Here is a 15,843-nt window from a genome sequence, read left to right as displayed (position 1 = left end):
CCTGCTCTGGAGACCCTGTGCATTGCAAGTCTGGGCCCTTGGAGGAATAAAGGAGAGCTTTTGGAAACTGGGCAAACAGAAGGGCCAGCCTGGCTGCTGACCTTTCATGGGCGTGGCCATGTCTCCTTCCTGTGGCAGAGTCAGCTGGCAGTTATTCACAGGCCAACCCTGCTCCAGTCTCTGGTCCATGTCCTCACTGGGTTTTCTCCATCCTCTGCTGGCCATACTATCATCATGTTCTTCACACACCCTGTATGCAGCCGCCACTCAGGAGACCAGAGGCCCAGGGAGGGATTCCTGAGCCTGAAAACTATTCCTTCAAAGAAGGAAGCCATCTCTGTCTTGGTGGTGGTGCTTTTTCTCAGTCCAAGACAGGGTGTTTTCTATCTCCAAAATAGAGAGTCTGAGCAAGGAGCACCTGTGGATTCTGAGACTATCAGACACTTCCAAAGCATGAACTCATTTTAAAATTCCGAGGAGAAATCATTTGTTTCAGTTATTCACTGTGTACTCTCCTCTTTCAAAATTGGAGCGAGTTGGGATCCCTGGGTGGCACAGTGGTTTGGCGCCTGCCTTTGGCCCAGGGCGCGATCCTGGAGACCCGGGATCGAATCCCACGTCGGGCTCCCGGTGCATGGAGCCTGCTTCTCCCTCTGCCTATGTCTCTGCCTCTCTCTTTCTCTCTGTGTGACTATCATAAATAAAAAAAAATAAAAAAAAAATTGGAGCGAGCAGTTAGACTTCTCTCAGATCATGTTGTTCATATGTGCACGTGAATATGTATATATTCTTGTCTACAACTTGGAAATGTGATATAATAAAAATGCTATGTAAGTTTTGGAGTCAGAACAGCCTAGGATTTACTTCCACTATTCCCTGCATGAATTTGGGAAAAGGATTTTTGCTTTTCTGAATCTTCATTCTCTCATCTGTAAAATGGGGTGATAATGCTTAGGTCCTGGGGTTAGTGTGAGGTATGAGAGTAATAGACATAAAAGCACCTGGCACCCAATAAAAGCTAGTCATTATTTTCACTTCCTCAGGGCACAGCATCACCTAAAGAGTTTTATGCCAAGAATTCTCGATGGACAGAAGGACTCATCTCAGCCTCCAAAGCCGTTGGCTGGGGAGCCACTATCATGGTGTAAGTGTCTGTCACTCCTCCAATTCCATGGATCCATCTCAGAGAACAGCTGAGGGGAAAAAAGTCTGCCCCTTAGAAACAAACTGTTGATAGGGAAGTTAACTCAAAGTTTAAAAGGGAACCTGGGTCTCCTTGGGCCTCACAGGTAGGCAGGCTGTGCTTTCTAAATAGCCAGGGTGATGGGTGCGGTCTGGAGGTGGGCTCATCAGGGGTTGCAGCTGTCCATGACATAATTTATCTTGTCTCTTCCTGACAACCAGGGATGCAGCTGATCTGGTGGTGCAAGGCAGAGGGAAATTTGAGGAACTAATGGTGTGTTCGCATGAAATTGCTGCTAGCACAGCCCAGCTTGTGGCTGCATCTAAGGTAGGACCTGAGCAGGACTCCCTAGAGCACTGTAAGGTCCGGCTAGGTTGGAGAATACTTGGACTGTGGAGCCTGCCCCAAGAACAGATCCTATATCCTATAGGACCCTTTATCCAGGGTCCTATACTACCCTCTTCTGAGAGCCTGTCATCTGTCAGCAAGGAGCTCTTCTGCCCGGCTGGCCACACGGACTCTTAGCTCTCATTGCTTTTGTGAAAAGTGGCCTTTAAGGATTCCAGCCATGCTGATCTCTGATGAACTCTCAGGGCATTCAAGGAACACTCAAATAAGGAATATGTCAATGCAGTGAGCTGGTTCCCTGGCTTGGCTCCAAGGTTCCATAGCCAATGGCTGCTGCTTCTTAAGAATCTCCATATTTGAACTATTGCCCTGACTAATTGTAATACAAAGCTTGTTACCAAAAACTGTGAGTTTTATAGTACCCCAGGGAGCCTTCTTATCATCCTTGTTTATTACTATCTCAAGATTTGTTTCTACAACTGGAACAGTTATCACAAGAAAGGGTAAAGCTAGAATCTGAGGCTACCAAACAAATAAGCCAGGAGTCATTTTTGATGTTAGAGATATGTTGGGAGTTGACCCTGTAGGCAGCAATTTTTTTAAAAAGATTTGTTTATTTGAGAGAATGAGAGAGCACGAGCATGCACACAAGCAGGGAATGGGCAGAGGGAGAGGAGAGAATCTCCAGAGCAGACTCCTCACTGAACATGGAACCCAACACCAGGCTCGATCTTAATCCTGAGATCAGAACCTGAGCCAAAATCAAGAGTGGACACTCACCCGACTGAGCTATCCAGGTGCCCTCTATAGGCAGCAATCTTTAAGAAGTCGACTAGTGACCACAGCGGATCCTGTATGTTTGTCAAGAGCCATCGGACCAACTATTTGATTCAATTCTTGCCACTGTATGACCCTAACTCTGCTTGGTCCTGGCAGGTAAAAGCTGATAAGGACAGCCCAAACCTGGCCCAGCTGCAGCAGGCCTCCCGGGGGGTGAACCAGGCCACCGCCACAGTTGTGGCCTCCACCATTTCGGGCAAATCACAGATTGAGGAGACAGGTAGCCTCCCAGAAGCAATGCTTTTCTTTTCCATCCCATTCAGCTATTCTTCCTCACGATCCCAGTTTCCCACAACTCTGTGTCCACATTCCCTGTTGTCATCTTTTCTACATGCCTACTTACTTTCTCATAAACTGGGACACCACGAAAGCATGCTATTTGTGTCACCATGGCAACAGGCCTTAAGGTAGATTTTCCATTTAGTGATTTCTCTGGATTCAAAGACATGACTCTCCAGGCCTGGTTGTCTCTGGCAGGTGGTGGGGGTATGGGGGGTTGGCACTTCCTCCCCATCTCTCCGTCAGTGACGTTCACACGCATTTTAGAAGCTAGCAAACCAAGCGTTTCAGCAGAGCGCTGGCATCAGCTGCCTCTCAGGTGAGAGTCAGCCAGGAGTGTCACCTGACAAGACCTTCCCTCCACTCTTCCAGATAATATGGATTTCTCCAGCATGACACTGACCCAGATCAAACGCCAAGAGATGGATTCCCAGGTAGGATCCCCACTTCTCAGTCTGCTCTGTCTGTTGCCAGGGATACTGACCCCAAATATTATCCCCATCGAGAGAAGCATGTAGGGGAAAGACTTGGGGAAGAAACAAACAGAGATGGACCCAATAGCCCAGGAATGAACGTAAATGATGCTGGAAGGGACACTGGAGTGGAGACAGGTGGAGACAGATAGGTTAAAAATAGAATCTTAACTCTTGCTCACTAGTCTCGGGACTGGTTTCCCCCTCACCGTGACCACCATGGGTCTCCTAGCCGACATCAACTAGCATTAAATATCTTAATGATAGACGGGTTTTTTTTTTTCTTTTTTTTTATGATAGTCACACAGAGAGAAAGAGAGAGGCAGAGACACAGGCAGAGGGAGAAGCAGGCTCCATGCACCGGGAGTCCGACGTGGGATTCGATCCCGGGTCTCCAGGATCGCGCCCTGGGCCAAAGGCAGGCGCCAAACCGCTGCGCCACCCAGGGATCCCTGTTTTTGTTTTTGTTTTTGTTTTTGTTTTTTAAGTGTAGTTGACAAACAACGTTACGTTACTTTCAGGTACACACGTAGTGATTTGACAATTCTGTATATTACTTGGTGCTCACCATGATAAGTATAGTCACCATCTGTCACCATGCAACATCATGACAGTATTGTTGACTATATTCCCTGTGCAGTACTTTTCATCCCCCTGACTTACTTACCTTATAACCAGAAGCCTATACCTCTTAATCCCCTTCACTTATTTCACCCATTCCTCCACCCATTTCCCCTCTAGCATCCACCAGTTTGCTGTATTTATAAGTCTGTTTCTGGGTGGTGTTTTGTTTTTTGGTTTTGGTTTTGGTTTTTCAGGATTTTTTTAAATTTTATTTATTTGAGAGAGAAAGAGAAAGCATGACAGGGGAAGGAGCAGAGGGAGAGGGAGAAGCAGACTCCCTGCTCAGTGGGGAGCCTGATGCCAGGACTCGATCCCAAGACCCTGAGATCATGACCTGAGCTGAAATCACAAGTCTGATGCTTAACTGACTGAGCCACCCAGGTACCCCAGTTTTTTGGCAATTTTTTAAAACTCTGATATGAATTATTTGTGCATGACCTTGGTTTAAAAAAGAAAAATCGATTCACTGAGGACCCATCGAGGACAATGCCATTTCTCCTAGCTATTTAGTAAAGTTGTGGCATGTAGAGGAGAATTAGGACTCAGTGGGATCCTGGAAAAATCTTGACATCCTTGTTCTAGAGTTACTGGTCCCAGTCTTGGGGTAAAGTCCAGATTGAGACTGTTAAAATCCCTAGATGGGTCACTCATATCTTTAGGAAAAATCACGTGGCCAAATACTGAAAGACCCGAAGTCAGGCTCGAGTCCTTGTCATCTACGTTGTCTTGCTTACTGGTCTCATCCAGTTCCTCCTGACTACAGATTCCATCTATATGCTGATAAGTACCAAATTCTTCTCCCCAGCCTCCATCTTCTCCTTGAGCTATGTGCTTGTCCAACTGCCTACTTGATCTCTCCACTTGATACCAAATACATCTCCTGCGAAATGGATCCAAACCAGGGCCCTTGGTTTCCTTCCCATCCAGATCTGTCCCTCTCCTTGTTTTTTCCACCTCCGTAACTGGAACCCCCCGACCCACACCTGGGTGCTAAGACCTAGGAGTTGTCCTTGGGTCCTCCTTCCATTTTCTCTTCTACATCCAGTCCCCTAGCAGGTCCTGTCAATTCTGACACTCCAAGCTTGAACCTTCCCCCTTTTCCATCTCCCTAACATAGCCTAAGCCACGGTTGTTTAACTCCTAAACTACTGCAAAAGCAGCTTAACTGCAACACATGTGAGTATTTGTTTCCAAGTAGTTCTGTGGCAGGGCCAGGGTGGCAGGGCAGTTGGAGCAGAGAATTGCAAAGAGCATTGCTGGAACAGATCCAGCCTTAGGTTGATAGTTGTTGGAACTCTGTGAAAGGCACACGATGGGATTCACCAGATTGTCTCCATCTTTCGGTACATTTTACATTTTCTACAATAAAAAAATTGGAAAAAAAAAAAAAAGGAACCACCTAACTGCATCTAGTTGCTTCCACTCTTGCCCTCTTTACAGTTTGTTCAGGTTCTACGTATTTTGAAAAGCATAAATGACAGCATATCACATCTCTGCTTAAAATCTTCCACTCACTTCCCTTTCACACTTAAAATATCCAAACTCCTGCCCCAGCTCAGGGCCCTGGGTGAAATGATCCTGGCCTGTTTCTCCATCCTCCTCTCGTGTCCCTCTCCCTCGCTCATGCGTCAACCACACAAGGCTCCTTTCTGTTCTTCTGATACCCCAAGTTCCTGCCTGCCTGAGTAGCCTTTGCTGATCACCCTTGGCCTTCATCATATGACCCTGTGTCATCTTCATTACGGTCTGATCTGTTCTTGTTCATGAGTTTGTGTGTTCACCCTGCAGGGTAAGCAGGGGCCTTGTGCACCACTGTGTCTCCAGCACCTGCAGCAAAGCCCCAGGTTCATGATGGGTGCTCAGCAAACATTTCTTTTTTTTAAGATTTTATTTATTTATTCATGAGAGGCAGAGACTTAGGCTGAGGGAGAAGCAGGATCCCTGTGGGGAAGTCCCTGATGTGGGACTCAATCGCAGGAACCTGGGATCATACCCCAAGCTGAAGGCAGACACTCAACTACTGAGCCACCCAGGCATCCCTCAGCAAACATTTCTTGAATTAGTACAGAAATAACTAGAATGAATGAGCAGTAGGGATAGCCAGGTACCAGCCTTTCCCTTGGTAAGATTGTGCTTTTGCCTGTATGATAAAAACCCTAAGTTGAACCAGCCCCTCAGAGATACCAGAAACAGCTGAGCTGGCTCTTGCCTGGATTTCCAGGAAAGCAGGATTGAAGCAGAAGGGGAACTGGATTGGAACACACCACACAAATAGGCAGGATGTTAGAGTTGTTTTCAGACAGATTTCAGAGGAGCATGAGATAAGCCCTCCTCCCATTCAGGCATTGGGGCTATAAAGCATCCCCTCCGGTAGAGGCTCCCAGGGAGGAAACAGAGGAGCCACTAGGGTAGATGGGTAAATGGGAGAGGATGGAGGAAATCAGCAGAGGAGGAGATGGATTAAGTCAAAGTGAGACCATTGTCAGATGGCTGCTCCAAAAACCTTCTGCTCCTCCTGCAGGTCCGGGTGCTAGAGCTGGAGAATGACCTGCAGAAGGAACGTCAGAAACTGGGAGAGCTTCGAAAAAAGCACTACGAGCTCGCTGGTGTTGCTGAGGGCTGGGAAGAAGGTAGGCCTCTTTAAGGGCCCCGCTTGGACACCATGAGGGCAGGGTGCGTGTGAGGAGGGCTTTCCCCTCAGACATGACAGAACGAGGTGCCCTTCAAGTCACCGACTTCCCCCCTCTTCACTCCTAGAGCGTGTTTTCTCTTCAATTGTAGATAATCTTAAAGCCCAAAACTGGCATAAATTGGGGTGAATTGAAAGCTTTTGTTGTCACCCCTCAAGATCTGAATGCTGACCAGCGAGCTCCTCACTCACTAGCCACCATTCCCAGTGAGCCTGGCACGCAGACAGCAGAGTAGTGAATGAATGAACGGCAGCCAGTGAAGAGCCAGCAAGGGGACCACAAGCCCCTGACTAACTAGAGCCAGCAATGGGGAGCAATGGCCATGCTATAGAAGGGGTCAGGGGCTAGAAATGGAGTTGAGTGGGGGATGTTGGGCCCACCAGCCCAGAGAGGCTTTCTTGCCTGGAGTCTTCTGCTTTCCCATGTGCCCAAAGCGGCCAACTTCATCACAACCAGGACTGCTGACTCTCATGGTCTTGATCAACTCTGGGAGCCAACCACAGACGCATACCAGCCACTCCTGGATGTGTAACTCAGGAAGGTAGAGGGTTATGAGCATGAGGTATTTGAGAGCCCAACGCAGTGGCTGTTTTTGTTGGGGAAACAAATGCATGCATACATGAAGTGCTAGGAAACAAAAATCATCGTTGCTTTTCAGGAACAGAAGCCTCTCCACCTGCGCTGCATGAAGTGGTCACCGAGAAAGAATAGAGCCATGCTGACACCCCACACCTCCGAGTGTAAATCTTGTGGCCCGTCTGTGTGTGTGTTATTTTCCAGCCATAGCCCAAACCCTGGAGGGTCCCCGGTAGCAGCCACACCACTCCCACTGTGCCAGGGACCCCAGTGCCGGGGACCCCAGTGGCCTTCCATGGAAGAGGGGGACCTCCCTCCCAGTCCCGCCTGCTGGCTTGACCCCTAGATGCTCAGTGACCTTGTCTGAGGGGCTTGCTGTTTCCAAGAGCCTGGTGAGGGGCCATCTCATACCTTTTCTTCTCTGTTTTCCCCTCAGCCTTTTCTGTTTCACCATCTGCACCAACTCGTGAGCGTCAGAGGGCTGGTGGGCTGCACACCAGGACGCAGGGCCTGAATCTTTGCCGTCAGAGCAGCACGAGCGTCCTCGCCAAGCACGCCAAGGCAGCTCTCCCCTCTCTTGGCAGTTCCATGGATTCCTACTGCTTCTTATGGTGGTTGGTTGGGTTTTGTTTTTTTTGTTTTTTGTTTTTTGTTTTTTTTTCGATTTTCTTCTTTCAGCGTTCCCTCATAGAACCACCTCTCCCAAAGGGAGTACCCCTGGAGCTCTGAGCCACCAGGGGCCCCTAAAACAGCAGTTAACAGCAATGGTGCTGCTCAGGCTTCACCTTGGTGCTCCAAGCCAGCCTCCATGCTGAGTGTCCTGCTGAGCGAGTAGGGGTCAGCCGAGGCCACTCCCCAGGGGCAGGCACCACTTCTCGGCCACACTTCCCTCCAAAGGCAGAAGCAGAGCGAGTGCCTTTCCTTCCCAAAGTGAGAGCCCGGCCGGAGGCCTCTGTCCACCTTCACAAGTGACAGGGGCAGAGAAAGCGGGAAAGGAGGGGTGCATGCGGCCCAGGTCTCAGGAGCACTTGGGCACTTCTTGTGACCAGGCTGAGAAACCTTATCACATGCTTGAGTGTGCTGGTGAGAATAGCCACACTTCTTCCCACTGGCATGAATTTTCCATGCCACCTCCCTTCAGACCCAGGCAGGGCCCTGAGAGGGAGTGTGTGAGGGCTTTCCAATTCCTCTCTCCAAATGTCCGCCTTGGCATCCTCTTGAACCTGAAGAAGATAGTTCCATGTTCTACCTAAGTGACAGACCCAGAAGATCAGGCCAACTTGCTCCCAGCAGGAAAGAACTGTGTGCTTGGTTTGGTATCTTTAATATTTATCACTAACCTCCATTTGGCAGCGGCCTACAGAAAGATGCTTTGAGCAATCAGGATTTGAGGTGTGCCGATGGCAGGGCCGCATTGCTGCCCCAGGTCATAAGTCTTAAAGAATCAGACACACGGCCAACATGCTTCCCAAACAACCAGCCTAGACGCTGAGACAAGTAGGTTCCTCAGAGCCTCTGAGTCAGGAGACTGAGAGAGGGGGACCATTGGCTCTGAGCCCTTGCAGCCACACGTTCCAGGCCCTGGCTGCCTGGACCGGATGAGGACAGAGGGCTCATTGATAGCTTCCTAGAGGCGGGCAGCCTGACACCCCTTGTCCACCTCCAGATGAACCCCAGCATTTAAGTGACCTTCCGATCTTGGACAAACAGTGTCTTCCTTCCTTATCTGTAGCAACTCCTAGGTAGAAGCCAACAAGTACTTCCAGGACCTGTCCCAAAGGAATGTTGCTAAGTGTTGCTACATGACAGGTGGCAAGGCTCCTGTTTGATCACTGTGAATCAGCCCCCCTCTCCCTACCATTGCCCTCCTTCTCTGTGCATTTTCTAGGTAAGGCACTCAAAAAACAGTCTCCCATTAGCTCAGATTCCAAGACTCAGACACGCAATCTCCACATTGGGCTAAAGAGGGCTCAGCAGTAGAAGATGAGCAGTCTTAATGTTTAACACGTCTTTGGGCTCAGCATTTTTCCATCTGAGGCTCAGAAGGAGTGGTGTATGGCACCCTGGCCCAGTTAACACCAATTAAGCCAGTCGATATGTTCTCAGAATTGGTTACCATTTCCGCAGCAGACTAGTTCTCACTTCCAGAGTCTCAGCCAAACTGTTGTGCTCCAAATTACCAGGGGTGGAAAAAAATCTAGTATATCGGACCACACTGGGATTCTCAGAATGACACTCCCTCTAAAAAGAAGCCACGGTCATTTTTAAAAACCTTTGCGGACTTCACATGAGTTATGAAACAGTGAGGAAAGCAGTTAAACGGGAACACAGGCTAATCCCATCTGGCACGAGAAGTATCTGTCAGATGTAGTGTGATTACGTCTGTCATCGCTTGCCTTAGAAGCTAGCCCATCCTCTGGCCAAAATCAAATTGTCCCATCTTGGCTTTTCTAAAAATGAATGTGTTTCTACTTGGTGCGAAATACCTGATTAAAACAGGAATCACATACTGAGGCTAAAAATGAACCTCACAGCCTCTTAAGGTAGTCTCCCAGCATCATTAGTGGCTGAAGTCCCATGGGCCAGGGTACATAGGTCATAGTAAGGCAGGACAACAAAATAATGGCTTAGGACTGAAAAGAGGTCAAAATATAGCCTCTGATTTCGACACTGAGTCGAACAAAAATCAGTGTCTCTGATTTAATTATGGTTGCTCTAATATCTCTAGAATAAGGATATGTGTGTACATAATAAGGAAACAAAATAGAAAAGACCTACCTTTGTGGGGTTATTTTACATCTGAGTCAGGAGTTGAAATTAGACTGTAAGTGTAGATTGTTGGCTGATTCTGCTGCTTACAGCAGGAACCCTAGGATCCTTCCTGAATCTGAGTCCCTAATCCAGTGGCTGGAAGAACCAAACATTGTCCAGAGCATCCTTTCTTGGAAGTGTTTGAGCTGCCAAGTCAACACCAGGGTTTACCAGGTACCATGGGGGTCACAGTGCATGTCGTTTGTTCAGGCAGGTTGGTTTGCTTCGGCCCCTCACTGGTGAGGAGCTGATTCTGAGCTGCTACCTGGGAAATGCTCACTTCGTGGCCAGCTCCTTGGTCCGGAGGGGTCTCCCGGTTCTACTCACCCGGGTCTTTAAAACCGGTAAAGTTCTTGCTACCTTCTACCACCTTTGCCAGTCTCTGGAAATCCTTCCTGCCAGTGAAAGCCTTCGATCCTCGCATTGGCCTTTCAACTCGACCGGCTCTGCCCTGTCTCTGCCATCCTCGGTCCCCCAGAGACCACACTGTCTGTAGCATAGACGACCACCACCACCACCATGGGCCTGCCAGCCTCCACCACAGCAAACTGAGCCAGCTCTCTGCTGCTCACGTCCCCTTTGTCTCCCAGGGTCAGACCAAATGCACGATCACAACCCACAGTGGTGGCACAGCCTCTCACCCCCAGGAGCCAAAGCAACGGAAAATAATTGGTTAGATGCCGTTGGGTCCGATTCTGAGAGTAGATCATTTCCAGACATGTCTTTCAGGTGACCCTCAACTACCTCAGTTTGAAGGCCCTAAACGAAGCTGATTACTACTCCTAGGGACAAACCGAGGGGGTTCAGATAAATCTTGCTGATAACTTATAACAAACTCTCACATTTAGGTTCACAGGGATAGGTTGGGTTTGTTTTTCTTGTTTTTAACCTTTCCCCCCAATTTTCCATTAGAATAGTTCCTATAAATGAATTTCATTCTTTCACTGAGTGCCTACCTTCCCAGGGCAGGTAGCCACTGGCTTTTGTTCCCTTCCAACAATACTTTTATTATGGTATTAAGACCTTTCTTTGTATAATACATTGCATCTGTGTTTTCAATTTTTCAAATAAATATTTCAACCTGGCAATGGAGAGTAGTGGTGTTAACTGACCATCCAAAGTGGTTTTGGGGTCGGGGTCCCAGTGAAAAGCCTACACTTCTATCCTGGGGTCCACTGAATCCCACTTAACCTCTGCACCTCTTAGAGTAGGTCTTAAAGACAGGAATACTTCTGAGGAATACAACTGCTGTAGAGAAACGGGTTTGCACAAGGTAGTCATGCTCCATCCCCTATACACTCTCCTGTCCTTGGGAATGATCAAACAGAACATGCCAAAATCATCGGTACTGTAACTGATCTTGACAGCCAGGTCTGTGCATAAAGTCTGGCATCTCAGGCTATGGATATGCCTTTCTCCACCCTCAAGATGCAAAAGTAACCTGTCACCTTAAAATTGGATGAGACGGTTGCTGCTCAGGGACTGAAGCTGCCAGTTACAAGGGGATTCAGAGCAAGCCAGTCCGTCTGCCAGAGGACCTGCAGAAGGAGCTGATGAATGGGTAGGGCTGGTTGTATGGTGACTTTTCATTATCTGCAACCTCATGCTGCTGGTGCATTAACCCAAGGGGACATCCAAGGGAGGGAGATGGGGAAGGCCCAGGGATGATAAGCAGGAGAACTGCCCAAATGATTCCTCCAATAAGAGAAGGACTGCCCAGTGGTAAGATGATTTGGATGAATACAGAAATGGGAAATGGTTGCCTACACCTGGGATTTTCTGCCCCCTGCAGCAGAATGCAAGTGTGAACCTGTTCCATCTGAAGCACCATTGAGTGGACAGACCTTGGTCACAGCTCTCTTTTTAAGACTTTATTTATTTGTTTGAGAGAGATGGAGTACAAGCAGGGGGAGAAGGAGAGGGACAAGCAGACTCCCCACTGAGCGGGAAGCTGAATACAGGGCTTGATCCCAGGACACTGAGATCATGACCTGAGCTGAAGTCACACGCTTAACCAACTGAGCCACCCCAGCACCCTGGTCACAGCTCTCTTACAGATTGTTCCAGGGCTCAAGTGTGAAGTTGCATCCAGAAAGCCAGGCAGAGGACTTCCTTGAGTTCTGAAGTGTCTTCCAGGGCTCAGATCTGGCCCGGGCCAGCTGTGCTCTCCAGGCAGGGTGTCTCTTCTCTTCCAGGTGTACTCCAGCCCTCAGCCCTCCCCAACCTGTACATGACCTTGACCAGATGCCCCAGAGGCTCTTGGTACTCAGCCTAAGGGGTCTTCCCAGCATCCTGTGGCTGGGCCCCAGTTCTAGAAAGGCAACTTGGCTGGCTGGTCACTCTGGCCAGCAGAGCATTGTAAGGAATCATGAGATTAGCCCCCTAGAGTGATACTAACATGCCATTAAAAAGGGGCATTGAGAGGTGGGAGTTAGGGTTTTTTGGACAGATGAAATTTGTTTGGGGCCTAGGGGTGACCCTGCCAAAGTAAAAAGGAACAAAGGGGTGGACTGGCCAAGAGGGAGGATAGCACAGCAGAAATCTGTGCTGAAGGCATGCAGCTGAGATGTTCTGTACTGTCTGTCGTCTGAAGTGAGTTCATCTTGCCCACCATGTTGTCCCCAGTCTCTAATGCATTCCCAAACATACAGTAGGCCTTCCAGCATTTGGGGGTGAATATGAATGATTTCTCTTTTTACACTGCATTCTTAGTTATACACACATGTGATGCATCCATTTATTGTGTGAGCACTGAAATTTTCAAAGATGAAGATTTTCTGTTCTTCACCCTCACACATTATGTGTTACCACGTCTGCTCTGTGGGGCTCTGGGGATGCAGCAGAGGGCAGAAACACACCCACCCTCTGGAGCTCACAGGCTATTCAGGGAAACAAGTAGGATAATCAGGGAAACAAGTAGGATAATCAAATAGTCAGAAAAATGTATAACTCCACTTGACCTTGAACAACACGTTTGAGCTGTGGGGAGTCCACTTATACGTGGGGTTTTTTTTATATATAAATACGGTACAGTACTATAAATGTGTTTTAGGAGTCTCTTAACATTTTCTTTAGCTACTTTATTGTGAGGATACAGGATGTAACACATATGCAAAATATGTGTTCACCGACTGTCTTATGTTATTTTTAATGCTTCTGGTCAATAGTAGGCTATTAAGTTTTGGGAGAGTCAAAAGTTATACATGGATTTTTAACTATGGTTTTTCAACCGTGTGGGAGGTCTGTGCCCCAAATCCCCACATTGTTCAAAGGTCAACTCTACATCTAGAGTAGCACAGTCTCAGAATGCTCTGAGAGCACAGGAGGACAGTTATAGGGAAGTTTCCTTGAAAAAATGAAAACTGAACAAAGGTATACAGAATATGAGGAGGTATTGACTAGGCAACAAGGGAGGGAAAGCCCATTCTCAGCAGGAGCTGTGTATGCAAAGGCGCTGTGGGCCATTGAAGGAATTGAAAGACCATTATAGCCAGAGCAAGGTCGTGATCTTGGGGTTGTGGGGTCAAGCCCCGCATGGGGCTCTGTGCTTAGTGTGGAATCTGCTTGGGATTCTTTCCCCTCTTCCTCTCCCTCCGCCTGCCCCCCTTATGCACTCACGTGCATACTCTCTCAAATAAATAAATAAAAAAACAAACAAACAATAAAATCTTTTTAAAAAAGAGAAGTCTGGGCAGAGAAGCAGGAGCAGATCATACAGACAATGGAAAGCAGTTGATGGGCTTTAGGCAAAAGAGCCTCAAACCATATATGCATTCCAAACAGACCATTCCAATTGCTGAGTGGATAACAGACCAGAGGGCAGGCAGCAAGAATGGATGCACAAATTCAGTGAGGAAGTTCCTGCAGCAGTGCAGGCAGAGTGTGGTGGGAGGTAGACAGTGGCATTGGACACTGGGAGAAGTGACAAGCCAGAAGCACATGTAAAAGGCAAAATATTTGGGCTTTAGTTTCCATAGAGGGTACAGGAGAGGGAGTCTCAGGTTTCTGACTTGTAGAACTGGTGTGGGGTGCCATCCACTCAAGAGAGAGAGAACACAAAAAGAGGCTACGCTTGGCGCAGATATTAGGTCCTTAGCTGAGATGCCTCTGAGCATCCAGGTGAAGATGTAGGGTGGGCCCTGGAGCTCAGAGAGGTCGGAGGAGATGGGAATTTCATGGTAACTGGAACCATAGCTGAAGTGGCCAAAGAAGAGCATGAGGAAAAAAGAGTCCAGCATTGAGGCATTTTCATGTTCAAAATAGTACAGCAGGCTGAGCTGGTCAAGGAGCTGGTCAAGGACCTTTGAAAGACCAGCTTGAGAGGTAGGAGGCAAATCTGATGAATTGACACTTGAAAATGAAGGGGGGACAGTGTTTCAAGGAGTGACACGAGACTGCCAACTACTGCTGTTCTGAGTGCAAGTTACAAGCAGATGCTGTAGGATCTGTTGATTGAGATCACTCCCAAATGGGAAGACCGGGAAAGGTTACATTTGGACTGTAACTAATCCATAAAGGATAGATCAGATATCAATGGGTAGAAATTAGGGACAAGGTTATAGCAGGTGCAGGAAGATGCCACAAAAGATATAAATGTGAGGAAGCAAGGTTAGGAAAACAGCTATACTCTGGTTTGGTTAAAGCCAAAGCTATACTCTGGTTTGGTGTAAGCAAAGAGATGGGAGATACAGCTGAAAAGGTAAGTTGTGGCCGAGTTAAAGAAAAATTTGACTCCCAGGCTGACAAGTTTCCATTTTGTTCCCTAGTGAGCCCATCTCTTATCCTCACCTTCTGGGTTGATCTGGTCAGACTGGCCAACTGAAAGTACTTTTTTTGACATTCCATAACATGGTCCACATTCCCTCGTTTACTTATTTTTACATAATCTCTACACCCAATGTGGGACTTGAACTCATGACCCCAAGATCAAGAGTCACGTGCTCTTCCGACTGAGCCAGCCAGGTGCCTCCTGCCCGACACTTCCTCCTGAGTCCCCTTTCCACTCTGCCTTACACCTCTCACAATTCCGTGAGCCTGCACCAGGCAATCCCACAGGCACCTCGTTCCATGTGTGCCCTGAGCATCTTCTCTGAGCCAAAACTGAGCCTAGCTGTGACTGCTAGCATGGCAGCCCTGTTCCTGGAGAACGTGTAAGTTTCTAGGTAAGTTTCTAGTAAATGAGTAGGAAGCCTCTGGGACTGTCCTTCAAAATTTCTCCTGAAATCTCCACATCTCTTCTAATTATATTTTCTTTCTGCAAGACCAACATTTGAAATAAATGTTGAAGACTAAATTGTATTCAATTCCTATATGGTCAAAAACAACTAATATTACAAAAGGCATGTCCTCTCGAATTGTGTTGCCTCTGCGAGCACTGCTGAGTTCCCATCACATGCTAGACACTGTAGGAGGGAGAAAAATAAGCAAGAACTGGTCCCTTTCTCAAGGACCTTCCAAACTTGGAAGGAAGATAGACGCATACATTAGAAACTGAAGTATAATGTGAAAGAGATGAAACAGTCAAGAAATCCAGCGGTAGTCAAAGGAAAGGGAGGGATGAGTCGATAACTTGAGGTAATGGCATCAGGAAAAATGTTTTTAAGGGTGTCTGGGTGGCTCAATGGTTGAACATCTGCTTTTGGCCCAGGTCATGATCCTGGGGTCCTGGGATCGAGTTCCACATCAGGCTCCCCACCGGGAGCCAGCTTCTCCCTCCGCCTCTCATGAATAAATAAAATCTTTAAAGAAAAAATGTTTTTAAGAAGATGGAAGCATGCTTCAAACCTAAAACAAAGTCAGAGGAGGTAGAGACTGAAGTGTTACTCAGCCGTTAGAAATGACAAATACCCACCATTTGCTTCGACGTGGATGGAACTTGAGGGTATTATGCTGAGTGAAGTAAGTCAATCGGAGGACAAACATTATATGGTCTAATTCATTTGGGGAATATAAAAAATAGTGAAAGGGAATAAAGGGCAAAGAAGAGAAAATGAGTGAAAATATCAGTGAGGGAGACAGA

At 47.6% G+C, this 15,843-nt stretch overlaps 1 protein-coding gene across 4 annotated transcripts in view; it reads left to right on the top strand.

Annotated features, from left to right (window-relative positions):
• HIP1 (huntingtin interacting protein 1) overlaps positions 1 to 10,912 on the top strand; it is a 158,177-nt gene extending 147,265 nt beyond the window's left edge. For 2 of the 4 annotated variants that reach the window (XM_049111066.1, XM_049111067.1), the window contains exons 26-30: positions 1,044 to 1,144; positions 1,405 to 1,510; positions 2,468 to 2,591; positions 3,023 to 3,084; positions 3,424 to 3,711. In XM_049111066.1, coding sequence (XP_048967023.1) covers positions 1,044 to 1,144; positions 1,405 to 1,510; positions 2,468 to 2,591; positions 3,023 to 3,084; positions 3,424 to 3,696 — 666 coding nt within the window. In that variant the 3' untranslated portion in view covers positions 3,697 to 3,711. Of the gene's footprint in view, positions 1 to 1,043; positions 1,145 to 1,404; positions 1,511 to 2,467; positions 2,592 to 3,022; positions 3,085 to 3,423; positions 3,712 to 6,268; positions 6,378 to 7,095; positions 7,200 to 7,449 lie in introns of those variants that run through there. The other 2 variants (XR_007411103.1, XM_025425853.3) reach the window with 2 other exon arrangements.
• The last annotated feature ends 4,931 nt before the right edge of the window (positions 10,913 to 15,843 follow it).

The sequence above is a fragment of the Canis lupus genome, chromosome 6 (assembly GCF_003254725.2).
Source record: "Canis lupus dingo isolate Sandy chromosome 6, ASM325472v2, whole genome shotgun sequence".
NCBI classification, from domain to species: domain Eukaryota; kingdom Metazoa; phylum Chordata; class Mammalia; order Carnivora; family Canidae; genus Canis; species Canis lupus.
Note: the sequence above shows the minus strand (reverse complement) of the source record. Positions and strands in the feature narration are given on the sequence as shown.